Raw genomic sequence first — 19,405 nt, forward strand, 5'->3', positions numbered from 1 at the left:
CATAAAAAATATTTATGTATCCTGAAAAAACTTTGTTGTGGCCTTTCTGGCTTGTAGGATTATGAGTTATTTTCATATTTTACTTTTTTCCCCTCATAAGTTTTCTAAAATCATCCATACCTTGCTTTCATATAAAGAAAAAATCCCTCAAATTTAGAAAAAGATGGGATAGCTCATGTCTAAGAGTCTCACAAATACTGTATTTTATTAACTTTTTAACAGCGACCAAGAACAGTGCTGGATATGTAATAGGCACTCAATAAATATATGTTGAGTGACATAATGTTATCTTTCTATCCAATTTTAGAAATCACTTTTAACAGTTCAGGGTGCTTAATGCCTCAAGGGTTCGGTTTGTAGAGTTCTTTGAAAAGTATTCTTTTTTGTTGGAAGAAACTTTCTCAATATACACAAAATAAACCAGATTTGGTGTTGTGGATGTTTTCTAATAGTGCATAACTTCTTATTTCAGAGGATCATGTGTCCAAAAAGGGAGTGTTTGGAACTGATTCTTCAGAAAACATTTTTACCTCAGCAAAAGTTACTCATAAAAATGAAGCAAATGACTACCACCTTAGAAATAAAACCATCTTTCTTCATACTTCATCACAATGTTTGAAAGAACAGGTAATACCAACATAGTACATGTATAGAAACAATCTGAGAAGAAAAGAATTCTTCATGAATCAAATAAAAGAGACCCTACTAAACACTAGACAGTTATTAGATCTGTAATTCCTAATTCTAGAAGGAGTGCCATTGGGGCACTTTATTGAAAGTCATCATTACATGTATTTCATATTGTTGACAGCTATTGTTTATGATGATAACTGGTTATCCCCAATTTTTGTTCAAAAGTTCTTAAGGATCTGCCATCTATAAATTATTGAAATTATTTCTTTTAGCTTGTCTTCTATTTGGGACAAAAGAGTTCCTTTCTATAATTCTCTGTGTAAAATGGGACTTTCTTTCACCTGTCCTAGATTCATCTCTTTCAAACTCAAGGTGGAATCGATTATCTTGTTTTTCTCTAAGATTTGGTCAATAAATGTTAGATACTCTTTTTCTAATCTTGAAGACTTTATAGACTCTTCACATTCTCCTCAGCTATGGTTTTTAATTATCAAGGAATTATAGTGGAAACTGTTCTGCTTTTTAAGCCATTTAAGTTTCTAATTTCTGCTTCATCATGTCTTCCTTGCAATATTGTGGACAGAATTGTATATTGCGTTTTTTTTAACAAGGGAACAAAAATCTCTGTGTTAGAAATATGTTTATGTACAGCAGATGCCTGTAATTCTTTATTTCCTGAACTTGCTTCCAGAGAGATAATTGTGGGATATGAACTTTTTTCACTCTTTACTGGCAATGACTGACCATTGGGATTATATTATATAGAGAGTCTTTAACCAGCATTTGAGAAACAAAGAATGGTTGAATGACATTGTTTTCTAATAACTTGAAAATGTTGTGTTAGCATTCTCTGATTTGTTCATCAGAGGTTCATTGGGATGGGATAGGAGTGGGGAATATTCCTATTTTACTCATGAGAAGACTGAAGTTAAGTAGTCTATTATAGGTTACGCTGTGGATGAGTCTACAGGACAGAAGTAGAATTAGAGCTCCTGAAACCTATTCCCTGACCTCCGCTATGGCTTACTGAATTTGGTCTGTTATGCTTAGCTAATTAACAAAAACGGGAAGGGGAGTTTTGTCCTCTGAAGGGCTACAAGATCAGCTTCTTTATTTTCAGTTGTTTCATTTTTCCATCAATATGTGATGGATGAAGGCCAAAAAGTATTTTTTCAGATAGTGATGGATGAAGGCCAAAAAATTGGCAGTTCTTTTCAAGGTGATCTGAATTGCGCAGAAAAGGTGAAGGTAAGGCATGTTTTAATTTTCTTGGCAAAAACCAAAAACACAACAAACAAACTAAAAACACAGGACTCATTTACTGTCCCTTATACAAAGTTGGGGAATTCAGCAGATTTTGTCCTTACAATTTTTTTTATTAATTGATGTTTGAATATCTTTAACTATCCTTGGTTAGCTGGGTTCTGGATCTTTTTTTCCTTAGAGCTTAATAAATGAAAGGGGTGCTTTGATAGAGAAACATGACTCCAGTCCCCCTTAGCATACACCACTAAGTAAATAACAATATAGTATGAGAGAATTTCAAAATTTAGTAGTGAAACCATTATGTGGAAGATAAATTTTTGCCTTTACTTGGATGCCAGATAATAACTGCAGGTATGTACTTAAAAGCAATGGCAGTACCATTTAAAATTCCTGTGTAATAGCTATGGTCTCGCAAGTAAAGCTGGGGAAAGAAAGACCCAGCCTGTCTTTTGAATTCCAATTATGAAATGTAAATCTGTAATTTTATGGTATTTTGTTATGCACATGTTTAGGTCATGAGCATGAAAGGCATTGCAACCTTATTCCTTTACTAGGTCTCATTCGTGCCAGTGGTGAGATCATTTTCTTATTTACACTCTTTGATATTCACTTGAGATGAATTAGTTCACGTCTAAATGTTACCATTTTGTTAATCTAAAATGTCTCATTGTCAGCTTGCAGTGGAAAGCAGTATTCCATGTGGAATAGTTTTTCATTGAAACGCTGCTATTGTGTCTGTAAAGGTCATTTGCCCTGCTTTTTACCTTTGAAGTAATTTTCAGTTTTATTTGCTCAAAAGAGAGAACACTTGAGTTTTTGCCCTGCTCACCTCTCTTGTGATTTTGTTTTGAATGAACTTTTCTCTCCTGCTTTCTTTGGTTTCTTCTCTCTGGCTCCTCAGAGTGCTATAAGAAAGCACGGTGTTATGACAGTAGCCAGAGCCACCGCCACCATTTGCTTGACAGGCAAAAGCAATAAAATGAAAACAAAACCCAGAAACACTGTTTTCAGCTGTCATGGTGGTGGTATATATTCTGGGACAGAATCTGGAACAAAGTCCCTTTTAAAAAACTCTCAGACTGCTTTTTTCCCTTTCAGTGCAGAGGCCTGACTATGGTGCCTACAAAATCCAGGCCAGCTTTCAAATTTACTGCTTCTATCAGATGTCTCTTGGGAAAGCACAGTGACCACAAAAACCTTGAGCTGGGACTCAAGCGTTAATGAGAAAAGTGGATTTAGCTGTTCAGTTAGGTGTTGTGGAAGTGGATTCATTGACTTTTCACTGCAGTTTTTCTTTAGGTCTATTCTGCTTAAAAATTATGTTAATTCTTTTTTTCTAGGTAGATAATTTCCTAGATTTAGAAGATTTGGACGTGGATGAAGAGATTAAACCCCAAATGAGTGAGGGTATGCTTTCTATTTCCTTTCTATACTACCTGACCTCTTTCTAGAAACTACAAATAAGGCTTTAGACAGCTTTCCTGTTTTTGGCAATTCTTACCTCTACCTCTCCTAAGATAGGAAAAACTAAAGTTGTGAGCTATTTTTTTCAGTAACAAAAATTTCACCTGAAAGGTCAGAGCTTTTTGAAGATTGTGAAACCTTTGGTCTTAAATGAAATAAAGGTGTGCTCTCCCCTTAACAATTCATCACAGGATTGATTCTTAGGTAATTGTCTCAAGTGGAGCCATTGTAAGTCAAATCTTTGTTTCCTAGATGTACAGTCTTGTAAACTGAGATTATCTTTGAGGGACACATAAAATACCTATTAATCATAAAAATCATAAAAATGTCAGAATTGATCACAAAAATAAGGCTGTCTTGCCTGGTATTAAAGGTTACTGAGGCTGAACCAAGTTTCAGTGGACTTGAGTGAACTAATGTCAAGACCTTCCCACATGTAGAATAACATGCAAAGCCTAGGCTGAAAATCTACGCAGGCTTCAGTGAGCTATTCTAAAGAAAATAAAAGAAAATCCATTTTTTTGCTTTTAAAAATATTTATTATGTAAATTAAACCTTTAATACTAAAGATATATTGTAAATGTTTCTTCTGAGGCATTTTTCCACATGGGCTGGATTGAAAAAGGCTTCATGTTAGTCTGTTGATATTTATTTAGAGGAAAACTTTTTTCTTTCTAGTTAACATTTCTGGATAGGCATAGGTATTCTTTGTTTCTCGAAGGACGTTTGAAATATGTTCAAAATCAGGAGGTTTTTTTTTTTTTTAAACACTCATTCCTGATTTAACATGCAAGAATATATCAAAGTCAATGCCTAATGTTACAGAAGGGGCAGTTTCCACGGAGGTTTGGTTGTTGATATTTAACTATTGTTTACTGTTTTTAGGTAGTCATAAGCATGTTTTATGGTCATTAGTGTTGGGGGAGGATGGCTTATTTATAATCAGACAGAAGTTAAAGTGACTAGGTAAAGTTGGTTTAGGGATGGTGACTATCTGTACATTGGTTGTATAAACCTCTACTCTAGCTTCTTCAGCTGCTTGAATTTGAAAGGCTTTGGTAATTGGAAGAAATGAACATTTTTATTCTGCTTTCAAACATCAGTCTACTCCATGAAGGGATTGCTTCTCAAGCACACTATTAACCAGTAGATGTTGCAGATTCTTTAATTACTTATTTGGTTAAGTGAGATCAGAGGTCTAAAGGGATCACATCCTCCAGGGAGAGGTTCTCTAACTTTAATACCCTGAGTGGCTCTGAATTTCTATAATGAGAGCAGCACAGGGACTCCAGTTGGATTAGAAGGGAGAGCTAAGGACTTGTCAGGAAGCTACCTTTGTAGAGGAAGCACACTGTTTTGGGTTTTGGGTGATTTGAGGGAGGGAACCTTGTTAAAAATGCAGATTTCTGGATCACCCTCCCAATAGAGAATCTAATTCAGAAGGTCTTTGGTGGCATCTGGTGATCTGCATTTTAACCAACACCCCAGATGATTCTAATGTAATTAATTTGAGGATAACACGTGGAGACAAATGGTTCTAGTCTGCATGTAATACTTACGCAATATAAAATAAATTTCATAAGAGGGCACAAAAGTACATGTTTTGGGTGCTTTTGTGATGGTTTAAATTTTTCACTTCTTGCCAGTATGAGAACTCTGTATATTGACATAAACCGACATAACTAACAGATCTGATTTTTGTTATGTCAATCTTTTATTTTTTTCTAACTGTCGCCCAGGCTGGAGTGCAATGGCACGATCTCAGCTCACTGCAACCTCTGCCTCTCAAGTTCAAGCAATTCTCCTGCCTCAGCCTCCCAAGTAGCTGGGATTACAGGTGCATGCTGCCACGCCTGGCTAATTTTTTTGTATTTTAGTAGAGACAGGGTTTCACTGTGTTGCCCAGGCTGGTCTCGAACTCCTGAGCTCAGGCAATCCACCTGCCTCGGCCACACCCCACCCCACCCCCCCGCCCGAGTGCTAGGATTACAGGTGTGAGCCCCCTCACTTGGCCCTTCAATCTTTTAAATTGCCTTTTTACCTTCTCCAGTATTTTCACATTGTTTTCTTCAAATATTTTTTTCAAGTTGCATTTTTCAATTACTAGATTTATTTTAAAATATTGATAAAAACATCTTACTAGTATGATTTTTCCAGAAATCAGATAACAAGCCTTCTTGTATTTGTGTATAAAAGATTACTGAGGCTGAACCAAGACTTGAATGAACTAGTCAAGACCTTCCCACACATAGAATGATGTGCGAAGCCTATGCTGAAAATCAACCTAGGCTTCAGCAATCTATTCTAATTACTGAAAAGGCCACCAGGGCTTTACAATTTTCATAATGCTCAATCTGGGTCATTTAAAGGAAAAAGGAATTAAATAGTTCGTGCCAAGGTGAATTTTAGTTTGGGCCTAATTTGTTTTACACTTCAGGAATGTGAGCAGAAGGCAAATATTTATATCAGATGGGAAATGTGACATTTTAAATAGTAAAGTTGCTTGTATAATTTTGGCAGCTGGGAGGTTTACTGATTAGATTCTGTTGTTATTGTTTAAGCAACAGATTTGCCTGGGGCAACAAGGAAGTGGCTTGCATATTGTTTTTCTACCATTGACTTTATTTGTTCACCCCATTCACTCTCATAAATATTCTCTAAGATTTAGGAGCGTGATTTTTTTCTAATATTTGTTTTATCATTTGGCAGCCCAGGTGGAAAGATTGGAGATGGTTTTTCAGTGGAGCCAATTCTATTAAGCAATGGTATTAAGCAGTTTTCTCAGGGTAGCGTCTGCCACAGATTTTGGTGCACTGTGTCTATTTGACATCAAGTTAACCTATTCTTCCTTTTTTGAATTTGAGATAAGGTAGTTAACCTGGTGACTGTCATGCCTCAGACAAACTGGCTCAAACTTTTACTCAGCACAATTATTGTTTGGATTAGTTATTAGTTATTGTGGTGAGGCCATTAGAATAGGAAGATTTTCTGTTCATTTTTATTTTTATCCTTCCTCAGTGGGCCCAGCCCAACCTCTTTTCTGGTCGAGTGCAAGTAGCTCAAGAGACTTTTTTTTTTTTTTTTTAAATCTACCTCTGAGATTCATACTGTCTTACACACATCTCTTGGTCAGCAGGTGTACTTATGTTGTGGCTGATTGTATTGACTGAGAATGGGCACTGATTCCTGCTCAAAGGTTGGCAGCCTTGTTTGATTTTTATTTTCAGGTTCTCCAGTACTGTACTTCTGCCTTAGTCCATTTATGTTGCTGTAAAAGAATACCTGAGGCTGGGTAAAGAAAAGAGGTTTATTTGGCTCGTGGTTCTGCAGGCTGTGCAAGAAGCATGGAGCCAGTGTGTGCTTCTGGGGAAGCCAAAGGGGAACCACATGTGCAGAAACTGCATGACAAGAGAGGAACTGAGAGAGAGGGAAAGAGGTGCCAGGCTCTTTTCAACAATCAGTTCTTTTGGAAACTAAGAGTGAGAACTCAGCGAAAACTCACTCACTCTGGAGAGAATGGCACCAAGCCATTCCTGAGGGATCCACTCTCAAACCAAGCACCTCCCTCCAGTCCCTACCTCCAACAATGGGGATCAAATTTCAACATAAGACTTGCTGAGGCCAAACAAACCATATCCTAACCATAGCAATGTCCAGTCATTTTTAGTCCATTAATGGGATTAATTGCCATTAATGAGCAAGTGCATACAAATGATGACATCAGTTACCTCTTTTTTGAAAAAAAGTTCTTTCCTAATTTGCAACTTTAAGCAGCTTTAGGCCACCCCTGAATGACTAGCGACTCTTAGTCGACAAATATTTAAGAACTGTGGCTGAAATCCTGGTTCCTCAAGTCCTAGGCTACCCTGGTAGTTCTCCAACACCTTTAAATAGTTGATTTTTGTAATTTATCTAGCTTTTCTAGTTGTTGATGGTGGGAGGGTTGGACTGACATTAGCTAGACCAGCAGACTCCTGAAGATGTGGTCTAGGAACCCCTCAGAAACCCTGAGGTTGGCAGGTCATGTGTTGATGTTTGCATTGAAGTTGGAAAAGCAATGCTGGGTGAAGATGCTGGCACCTTATTGTGAATCAAGTTTGTGGAACCAAATTATACTAGCAGTTGTCATCTTCACTGTCATAAATTTATAATCAAAAACAAATGCCAGTTTCCACTGAAAATTTCTTGAAGTAGTAAAAATTATTAATTTTATTACATCTTAATTCTTAAGCATACCTCTTTTTAATGATTTTTGTGTCAAAATAGTAAGTGTTCATAAGGCACTTCTGTTACATACTGAAATACAGTGGTTGTGGAAAAACACTTGGGTGATTGAGTGGTGTGCTGAACTAGTTTATTTTTCTCTTTCATGAATCACCGTTTTTATTTGAAAGTGTAACTGACAAACTATATTTCTCAAAAATGAATAAAGTGAGCCTGTCTCTTCAAGTCTAATAACTAATAGTATTCGTTGCCAATGATAAAATTGGCAATGGATCAAGCGAAAATTAGATTTTTAGAGAACTTGTATCTAGTACTGTGAGCTTGACAGCTTCTCAATATTTAAAGGCTTTTCTGGCAAAATTGGTGATATTAACTAATGTGATTTTTATACTGTATAATGAAATATGTCAACATTTGGAAGATCTGCATAACACAGTGAACCAATATTTTCCAAATGACCAATTAATAATGTTTACAAAATTATACATAGGGGAAAGATCCATTCAGTGTGCAAGATAGACCAATGGATTTTAATGTAGCAGTACAAAAAGCTCACTGACAAGTTTTCAGAATGCTCATGGAAAATAACCTTTGAAAACTTTATCATTTTTCAGATCATGGTGTAGTATCAAAGAAAAATATCCACAACTATATAAAAAGACTATTAAAATACTCCTCCCCTTTCCAACTACCTATCTGTGTGAATCTGGATTTTCTTTGCTTCAACTAAAATAGCATATTTCAAAAATTGAATGCAGAAGCAAATAGGGAATCCAACTTTCTTCTGTTCAGCCAGATATTATAACAGATTCAAAAAAATGTAAAATAATGCTTCTCAATATTTTCTGTTTTTAGACAATTAATTTTTAATAAAAATACTTATTTTAATATGTAATTTGATTATTTGTAATGATTCCAATATACAAATATTGGAACACTTGTCAGTTTTAATTCCTGATATGGTGAGTGTTGATAGACATAACCCATATAAACAAAAGCTCTTTGAGATCTTCAATCATTTTTAAGAATAAGGACTACTGAACAAGACTATCATAGCTGGAAGCTCTATTTAGAAGTCGCCTGTTGTCATTGGTTTCAAAGAACATCTTTATTTCTGCCTTCATTTCGTTATGTACCCAGTAGACATTCAGGAGCAGATTGTTCAGTTTCCATGTAGTTGAGCGGTTTTGAGTGAGTTTCTTAATCCTGAGTTCTAGTTTGATTTCACTGTGGTCTGAGAGACAGTTTGTTATAATTTCTGTTCTTTTACATTTGCTGAGGAGTGCTTTACTTCCAACTATGTGGTCAATTTTGGAATAGGTGTGGTGTGGTGCTGAGAAGAATGTATACTCTGTTGATTTGGGGTGGAGAGTTCTGTAGATGTCTATTAGGTTCACTTGGTGCAGAGCTGAGTTCAATTCCTGGATATCTTTTTTAACTTCCTGTCTCGTTGATCTGTCTATTGTTGACAGAGGGGTGTTAAAGTTTCCCATTATTATTGTGTGGGAGTCTAAGTCTCTTTGTAGGTCTCTAAGGACTTGCTTTATGAATCTGGGTGCTCCTGTATTGGGTGCATATTTATTTAAGATAGTTAGCTCTTCTTGTTGAATTGATCCCTTTACCATTATGTAATGGCCTTCTTTGTCTCTTTTGATCTTGTTGGTTTAAAGTCTGTTTTGTCAGAGACTAGGATAAAATTGATAGACCGCTAGCAAGACTAATAAAGAAGAAAAGAGAGAAGACTCAAATAGACGCAATAAAAAATGATAAAGGGGATATCACCACCGATCCCACAGAAATACAAACTACCATCAGAGAATACTATAAACACCTCTACGTAAATAAACTAGAAAATCTAGAAGAAATGGATAAATTCCTGGACACATACACCCTCCCAAGACTAAACCAGGAAGAAGTGGAATCCCTGAATAGACCAATAACAGGCTCTGAAATTGAGGCAATAATTAATAGCTTACCAACCAAAAAAACCCCAGGACCAAACGGATTCACAGCCGAATTCTACCAGAGGTACAAGGAAGAGCTGGTACCATTCCTTCTGAAACTATTCCAATCAATAGAAAAAGAGGGAATCCTCCCTAACTCATTTTATGAGACCAGCATCATCCTGATACCAAAGCCTGGCAGAGATACAACAAAAAAAGAGAATTTTAGACCAATATCCCTGATGAACATCGATGCAAAAATCCTCAATAAAATACTGGCAAACCAAATCCAGCAGCACATCAAAAAGCTTATCCACCATGATCAAGTGGGCTTCATCCCTGGGATACAAGGCTGGTTCAACATATGCAAATCAATAAACATAATCCATCATATAAACAGAACCAAAGACAAAAACCACATGATTATCTCAATAGATGCAGAAAAGGCCTTTGACAAAATTCAACAGCCCTTCATGCTAAAAACTCTCAATAAATTAGGTATTGATGAGACATATCTCAAAATAATAAGAGCTATTTATGACAATCCCACAGCCAATATCATACTGAATGGGCAAAAACTGGAAGCATTCCCTTTGAAAACCGGCACAAGATAGGGATGCCCTCTCTCACCATTCCTATTCAACATAGTGTTGGAAGTTCTGGCCAGGGCAATCAGGCAGGAGAAAGAAATAAAGGGTATTCAATTAGGAAAAGAGGAAGTCAAATTGTTCCTGTTTGCAGGTAACATGAGTGTATATTTAGAAAACCCCATTGTCTCAGCCCAAAATCTCCTCAAGCTGATAAGCAACTTCAGCAAAGTCTCAGGATAAAAAATCAATGTGCAAAAATCACAAGCATTCTTATACACCAATAACAGACAAACAGAGAGCCAAATCATGAGTGAACTCCCATTCACAATTGCTTCAAAGAGAATAAAATACCTAGGAATCCAACTTACAAGGGATGTGAAGGACCTCTTCAAGGAGAACTACAAACCAACTGCTCAAGGAAATAAAAGAGAACACAAACAAATGGAAGAACATTCCATGCTCATAGATAGGAAGAATCAATATCATGAAAATGGCCATACTGCTCAAGGTAATTTATAGATTCAATACCATCCTCATCAAGCTACCAATAACTTTCTTCATAGAATTGGAAAAACTACTTTAAAGTTCATATGGAACTAAAAAAGAGCCCACATTGCCAAGACAATCCTAAGCCAAAGAACAAAGCTGGAGGCATCATGCTACCTGACTTCAAACTATAGTACAAGGCTACAGTAACCAAAACAGCATGGTACTGGTACCAAAACAGAGATATAGACCAATGGAAAAGAACAGAGCCCTCAGAAATAATACTACACATCTACAACCATCTGATCTTTGACAAACTTAACTAAAACAAGAGATGGGGAAAGGATTCCCTATTTGATAAATGGTGCTGGGAAAACTGGCTAGCCATATGTAGAAAGCTGAAACTGGATCCCTTCCTTATACCTTATATAAAAATTAATTCAAGATGGATTAAAGACTTAAATATTAGACCTAAAACCATAAAAACCCTAGAAGAAAACCTAGGCAATACCATTCAGGACATAGGCATGGGCAAGGACTTCATGTCTAAAGCACCGAAAGCAATGGCAACAAAAGCCAAAATTGACAAATGGGATCTAATTAAACTAAAGAGCTTCTGCATAGCAAAGAAACTACCATCAGAGTGAACAGGCAACCTACAGAAATGAGAGAAAATTTTTGCAATCTACTCATCTGACAAAGGGCTAATATCCAGAATCTACAAAGAACTCAAACATATTTACAAGAAAAAAACAAACAACCCCATCAAAAAGTGAGCAAAGGATGTGATCAGACACTTCTCAAAAGAAGACATTTACGCAGCCAACAGACACATGAAAAAATGTTCATCATCATTGGCCGTTGGAGAAATGCAAATCAAAACCACAATGAGATAGCATCTCACACCAGTTAGAATGGTGATCATTGAAAAGTCAGGAAACAACAGGTGCTGGAGAGGATGTGGAGAAATAGGAACACTTTTACACTGTTGGTGGGACTGTAAACTAGTTCAACCATTGTGGAAGACAGTGTGGCGATTCCTCAAGGAGCTAGAAGTAGAAATACCATTTGACCCAGCCATCCCATTACTGTGTATATACCCAAAGGATTATAAATCATGCTGCTATAAAGACACATGCACACGTATGTTCATTGCGACACTATTCACAATAAAGAGTTGGAACCAACCCAAATGTCCAACAATGATAGACTGGATTAAGAAAATGTGGCACATATACACCACGGAATACTATGCAGCCATAAAAAAGGATGATTTCATGTCCTTTGTAGGGACATGGATGAAGCTAGAAACCATCATTCTCAGCAAACTATCACAAGGACAAAAAACCAAACACCGCATTTCTCACTCATAGGTGGGAATTGAACAATGAGAACACTTGGACACAGGAAGGGGAACATCACACACCGGGGTCTGTCGTGGGGTTGGGGGAGGGGGAGGGATAGCATTAGGAGATATACCTAATGTAAATGACAAGTTAATGGGTGCAGCACACCAACATGGCACATGTATACATATGTAACAAACCTGCACGTTGTGCACATGTACCCTAGAATTTAAAGTATAATAATAATAATAATAATAATAATAATAATAATAATAAAGAAATGGCCTGGATGGCTAAAGTGTTTTTTATCTATATCCTTTTTGTATTAGGATGCCCAAACTTTCAGGAAATGTTGGCCATTTTATGTGGTAACCAATGAACAGATTGGTTAATTTTATAAATATGCCAGGCAGATTAAATATTATTGTATATAAATTTTCAGATGTCAAGTAGATGGCTCACTTTGTAACACTGTATTAGATTACATGGCTGTAGTCTTTGACTTGCCGATCATTGACAAAATACAGGGACAAATGGCATGAATAGCTACTTTTTAAATAGTAGAATTTCTAAACATGTGGTTGATAAAGAAGAGATTAAAATACTTCAACCAGTCTTGCCACCCAACCTCAAGATTCATTTTTGAAAGTGGCCCTGACTCTATAATGCCAAGATGGTCGCATTTCATTAAGATGAAAACAAAGCCTTTGATTGTTTTAGAAACAACAACTATATGATCAGATTAAGTGTCTTAAAGCATTTCTGTTTCAGAAAGTTATACAGAGAACTTGAAATTTCATTTCCTGCCATGAGTGAATACAGTATTTTTTTTCTCCTGAGAGAATATGAGTATATATAACCCACCCACGATTGTAAAACGGCTAAATGATTGCAGTAGTTTTCTTTATAACATATGCCTTGCCAGGCTCTTCTCATTTATATTGTTTTTGCCCTTTTATAAATCTGTCATCTTTAGAGTTAGAGCCATTCAATTTTTTCTTGATTATTCTTTGATTGATTTTATATGTGAAAGTCTTATTCCTGTAACGTTTAGTTTTTGAGGGTAAGGGCTATACTCATTTTACATCATCCACAACATCTTATTGGCAGGCAGACTCTTGATACTTGCTGTTGAGTTTAAAAGTTGAGGTGTACAAAATTCATTTTCTATCTCCAAGTATTTGTTGAGAATTCACTATGTATAAGTTGCTGTGTTAGGCACTAATAGATATGCATTGGTGCATTTCGCTTTTACTCTGAAGAAACAAATGGCAAGAATTTAAGACGTGGAGAATACTGAGTCTTGTTATTTTGAAAGAATTGTTCCCATGGCAGTAGAATTATTATGAAAGAAACCATTTTTGTTGAAAATCCTACCTTCTTGGCAAATAGATTAGAGAAGTGAAGTTTCAGTAAAGAAATTGCAGAGTTATCCTCCTCACTGCACAATACTGTCAGCCAGAACGATGATTTTAAATAGCCCTGAAAGCAGAATTGATTTTGATTTCATATTTGAACTGACGTTTGCGCTGTCAGCCAATGGGTCAGGTAGATAATGGTTTTCGTGTCGAGAGGCCCAAGCCTGTCTCTTGTTGCTTTCCTTGTTGGTGGGTCCCTCACCAGATTTGTACCCGTCCTGGGCTGTTACATGAGGACGCTCAGTGAGGGAGTTTGGCTTTGAACTCATAAATAGGTGCATTAGAAAACTAGTCTTCCCACCAACCTCATTGAATTTTAAAATGTTGTTTCTCTGGGTATGAAATGTTTGGGAAATGTACTTAATATTGCCTAACCATGCTAGTGTGTTATAGTAGTGACATTTGTTGGTTCTAAGTTTGAGTGTTTAATTTGATCCAGTAAAATAAAATATGTTAATGAAAATGCTTATTTAAAGAAAGTTTGTAATGTGACATTGTAGGAGAGGAGCATGGGCTGTGTAGATAGACTGCCCAGCTCTGCCCTTTTTAGCTGTGGGATATTGAGTGAGGCTACTGTCTGTTAGCTCATTGTCTGTAAAATGGGAAATAATAGAGCTTTTGGAGTATTAGCTGAGCTAAAGCATATAAAATGATGAGTATGTAAGTGTTGGCTATTTTTATTGTTTTTATTTCTGCTAATTAATGAAATCATAGTCCAAGATTTCAGTAATTAGTCATAGCAGAATTACCTTCTTTACCATTTCCCCTCCACAGTTCTGTTTCCTGGCTGTCTGTGTTCTCTGTTGCTGGAGTCATAAGAATTTTGTAATTATATTTTTTTGTGAAGGGGATATCTGTAGTGTTGAGGGATTCATTTCAAATAAGTTTCAGTTTTTGAATATCAATACCTGCTCAATTATCTCCCTATACATGCTGCCATTTGCAGCAGTCAAGTCATGCCTGTTATTAATTAATCACTTCCACTGAGAAGTTAATTAGTGCCTTAATTAGGATCATCTTTGAGAAGTAGGCAGCATCATCCAGTCGGCTCCAAGTTGTTGGCTAGCTCTTGCAAGCCCTTCTGGTCCTATGAAAACAGACTGAGGAGGAAACCTGTTGTGCTTCTATTTGTTTTTTTTGTCCTCCTTAAAGAAAGCTGTGGAAGATCATCAGTTGTCTGTGATGCATCCATGTATTATCATACATGCAAAAATCAGGAGACATATCTGCTTATAATGGATCAATCAGAAAACCAAGATTGGTTATTGAATTCTTGAGACTGTGCTTAACAAGCAGGAAACACGTTGCTGTTGTTCTTTGCAAGTGTTGAAAATTAGACCATGCATTCTGAATATGACAGAGTATTTCATTTTTCTGCTGAAAGTTAAAGTACTTTCCTTCTGGCATTACTGTTTTTTAATATATATTTTTGAAATATGGCCATATTTTTACAGGATGAAATCAGTACTCCATTTTCTTTCTCTTTATCCCTCCAGGAAAATATGGGAAAATGAAGCAAAAGTAACATCTTATCACCTTATTTTCGTATAAAAGTAGAAATTGAGTTGAGAATAAAAGGACAATCAGGTTACTCCAAAAACAGTACTCCTCCAGACATTTTGGGGGGACTCTTACGTTTGCAAAGATGAAATAAAAATAAATGCACTAATGGCTTCTATTATGAGGAAAGGGCAATCCCTTGAGTCCAGTTCCCAAAGGAGGACAGGCATTGTGAAATGGACCTACTTTACATGAGCATATTTGCTTCATTTTCTTCGACTTCTGGGCATTTAAATGATTTAGGTAAATTGTGAACTTGGCAAAAGGCTCAATTGAAATGTTTTGTATCCAACAGATTTGCTGCTGCTTCCGGGAGAAGTGGAGCAGGATGTAAGCACCAGCATTCCTTCCTGTATCCCTTTTGTGGCCCAGCCTCCTACCTGTGAAGTGAAGCCAAAGCCCACTGTAAAAAGAATGGACAAACAGACGGAAGAGGTACTCCACAGGGAATTCAGTCATTCTCCACACTGCGTTGATTTTGTAATTCATCCCTTCAAAGAAATGCTGTATGCTTCTGTATTTCTCTAAGATTTGGGAAAATATAAAATTGAAGTTGCTTAATTGGTTCCTCTCACATCCATCTATCTCAAATGCATACATTTCTTTTTAAACACATAGAGCAATTATGTTTTTATGTGGAAACCATTTTTGTTTTACAATGTATGCCATGCTACAGATCAGTGCTACCCAAGGACTGCACAATAGAAAGGATGGACAGTTTTCTTGCCCTTTTTAGTCTGAACTGGCTGTTTTTATTATTATTGATAAGGTTCTATAAACTTTTGAATTAGTTGAGGTAAGGCCAGGCTGCTATAACAGAGAATCCTAATAATAATTCAATGGCTGAAAAGAGATGGATGTTTATTTCTCTTATTTACAGCCTATATAGAGCCCTTAAAATGAGCAGGTGGCTCCTTTTTGGGGGGTCATCAGGGACCCAGGTTCCTTCTTTCTGGATGTCCATTATATTTTAGGACATTGTCCTCACCTGCATGTTCCAGGTCAGGTCATCATCATACCTAGAGGGGAGGAGAGAAGAGCATGGGGGCAGCATGTTTCCCCAAGGCTTAGGACTCAGGGTCCTTAATTTCAGCTCACATTCCATTGGTGACCACTTAGTCACATGTTCATACTGGCCACAGGGGAGGCTGAGAAATGTCACCTAGCCATGAAAATGGAATCTATGCCATATATTTACTCGCAAATGTGCAACTTGAAAGTCATCTTTTGCTATCATTTTGCAGCTCTTCTACATATGCTTAATAAACATGTATCAATACAGGCTGTTGCTAACGCTGGTAGTGACCTTTCTCACTCTCCTTACTGGAACACAAAGCAGGATCAGGCTCAAGTTGTTGTTAAGGGCTCTTTATTATTGCTTTCTAACAAAATCCTTAGGGTCTTTTTGGATTATTTAATCATGAGGTACTAGTCTTGTTACTAAAAGATATTCTGTTATAGAATTAGCCATTCAGTCAGAAATAATCCACACATTTCAGTTTTAAATTGCCACTTTCTAATAAGTACTTTTGTTCACTGACATCATGAAAGTATATCCAGGATGCGTGCAGGCTTATATTAAACTCCCAAATTGATTACCAGCTAAACTGGTAGGGACAGCCACCTTTCAATATGCTTTTTGAATTATAGATTGCTTTCTCTGAGTTGTGAAAAGCTAAAATTATAAGGCTATTTCTAGAAGGACTCAATTTCTTTTTTAAGATTTGTTCATGCTGTTGACTTCACTTGTGGCCATACAAGTTATTGGACCAGCCAGTAGGCATGGCACCTAGTACTTTTATAGAAATACAGTTTTATTTCAGTACAATTTGAGAATATATATAATCTAGTACAATTATAGAAATTGTTACAAAGTGATTTTAATTAATGGGTTAAGAAAACTGAATGATTTCTGGAATCTATCAAATAGCAGTGTAATTCAAGTTGAGACCCCATATATGGTGGTATATTTAAGAGGAATATAAACTGCTTACCAGAAATGTGGACATTTTAAAATGCTGGAATCAAAATGATACAAGCCACAGATGAAAAACTTTTGCTGTTTTTTGAATATCTGAAGTAACATCTTGGTTGGGAATTTTTATTTCTAATTACTATTTTTTAGAGTAACTTTTCACAACCGTCTAGAATCACAATACAGGTTGAACATTCCTAATGGGAAAATCCAAAATGCTCCAAAATTTGAAACTTTTTGAGTGCTGACATGATGCTCAAAGGCAATGCTCATTGGAGCATTTTGGATTTCAGATTTGGAGATTAGGGATGCTCAACTCGTATATATTCTGCAACCCTTCCAAAATCTGAAATCCAAAACACTTCATCTCAAGCATTTTGGAGAAGAGATACTCAACCCGTACTGTACCAACACTGCCTTGGTTTGATAACATTCATCTTATTTTAAAGTACCCAGTGCTAGTAAAAGAACATAATCATTAATTTACAGCAAATGGGTTGTGAAGGGCTTACTGAAAGGCCATTTTGAGTTAGAGATGATAGTTTCCTTCTGTGATTTCAATCTGAAAAGCTGAAAATGTATTCTGGATGTCCTTCCTAACTTTCTCTTAATTGCCTGTTAAGAATCCATCAACTTTCTGATATGAATTGGACCAACTCAATGTTTTACCTAATTTTGTTTTTTAAATTTTTTAATTAACATATAATAATTGTATATATTTATGGGGTATAGTGTGATATTTTGGTACACATATATGTGTGTGATCAAATCAGGGTAAGTAGCATATCCATCACTTCAAACATTTAACATTTATTTGGTTCAGATTTTTTTCCCTAATTTTACCACTGGTTCTTTTTTTTTAAAATATATATATATTTTTATTATACTTGTAAGTTCTAGGGTACATGTGCACAATGTGCAGGTTTGTTACATATGCATACATGTGCCATGTTGGTGTGCTGTACCCATTAACTCGTCATTTACATTAGGTATATCTCCTAATGCTATCCCTCCCCCCTGTCCCCACATCACAACAGGCCCCAGTGTGTGATGTTCCCCTTCCTGTGTCCAAGTGTTCTCATTGTTCAGTTCCCACGTATGAGTGAGAACATGCGGTGTTTGGTTTTTTGTCCTTGTTATAGTTTGCTGAGAATGATGGTTTCCAGCTTCATCCATGTCCCTACAAAGGACATGAACTCATCCTTTTTTATGGCTGCATAGTATTCCATGGTGTATATGTGCCATATTTTCTTAATCCAGTCTATCATTGTTGGACATTTGGGCTGGTTCCAACTCTTTGCTATTGTGAATAGTGCTGCAAATGGTATTTCTACTTCTAGATCCCTGAGGAATCGCTACACTGTCTTCCACAATGATTGAACTAGTTTACAGTCCCACCAACAGTGTAAAAGTGTTCCTATTTCTCCACATCCTCTCCAGCGTCTGTTGTTTCCTGACTTTTTAATGATCGCCATTCTAACTGGTGTGAGATGGTATCTCATTGTGGTTTTGATTTGCATTTCTCTGATGGCCAGTGATGATGAGCATTTTTTCATATGTCTGTTGGCTGCATAAATGTCTTCTTTTGAGAAGTGTCTGTTCATATCCTTTGCCCACTTGTTGATGGGGTTGTTTTTTTCTTATAAATTTGTTTGAGTTCTTTGTAGATTCTGGATATTAGCCCTTTGTCAGGTGAGTAGATTGCAAAAATTTTCTCCCATTCTGTAGGTTGCCTGTTCACTCTGTTGGTAGTTTCTTTTGCTGTGCAGAAGCTCTTTAGTTTAATTAGCTCCCATTTGTCAATTTTGGCTTTTGTTGCCATTGCTTTTGGTGTTTTAGACATGAAGTCCTTGCCCATGCCTATGGTCTGAATGGTATTGCCTAGGTTTTCTTCTGGGGTTTTTATGGTTTGAAGTCTAATATTTAAGTCTTTAATCCATCTTGAATTAATTTTTGTATAAGGTGTAAGGAAGGGATCCAGTTTCAGCTTTCTACATATGGCTGGCCAGTTTTCCCAGCACCATTTATTAAATAGGGAATCCTTTCCCCATCTCTTGTTTTTGTCAGGTTTGTCAAAGATGAGATGGTTGTAGATATGTGGTATTATTTCTGAGGGCTCTGTTCTTTTCTATTGGTCTATATCTCTGTTTTGGTACCAGTACCATGCTGTTTTGGTTACTGTAGCCTTGTACTATAGTTTGAAGTCAGGTAGCATGATGCCTCTAGCTTTGTTCTTTGGCTTAGGATTATCTTGGCAATGCGGGCTCTTTTTTGATTCCATATGAACTTTAAAGTAGTGTTTTCCAATTCTGTGAAGAAAGTCATTGTTAGCTTGCTGGGGATGGCATTGAATCTTTAAGTTACCTTGAGCAGTATGGCCATTTTCATGGTATTGATTCTTCCTATCCATGAGCATGGAACGTTCTTCCATTTGTTTGGGTCCTCTTTTATTTTGTTGAGCAGTGGTTTGTAGTTCTCCTTGAAGAGGTCCTTCACATCC

At 36.5% G+C, this 19,405-nt stretch overlaps 1 protein-coding gene across 2 annotated transcripts in view; it reads left to right on the forward strand.

The window, feature by feature from the left end:
• Nucleotides 1-19,405, forward strand: part of C15H11orf74 (chromosome 15 C11orf74 homolog) — a 62,652-nt gene that overhangs the window by 36,245 nt on the left and 7,002 nt on the right. Inside the window, exons 3-5 of one of the 2 annotated variants that reach the window (XM_012506142.2) lie at nt 473-627; nt 3,240-3,306; nt 15,226-15,365. In XM_012506142.2, the coding sequence (XP_012361596.1) occupies nt 473-627; nt 3,240-3,306; nt 15,226-15,365 (362 nt within the window). The remainder of the gene's footprint in view (nt 1-472; nt 628-3,239; nt 3,307-15,225; nt 15,366-19,405) is intronic. The other variant, XM_012506156.2, reaches the window with a different exon arrangement.

This window comes from Nomascus leucogenys, chromosome 15 (assembly GCF_006542625.1).
Source record: "Nomascus leucogenys isolate Asia chromosome 15, Asia_NLE_v1, whole genome shotgun sequence".
NCBI classification, from domain to species: Eukaryota; Metazoa; Chordata; class Mammalia; order Primates; family Hylobatidae; genus Nomascus; species Nomascus leucogenys.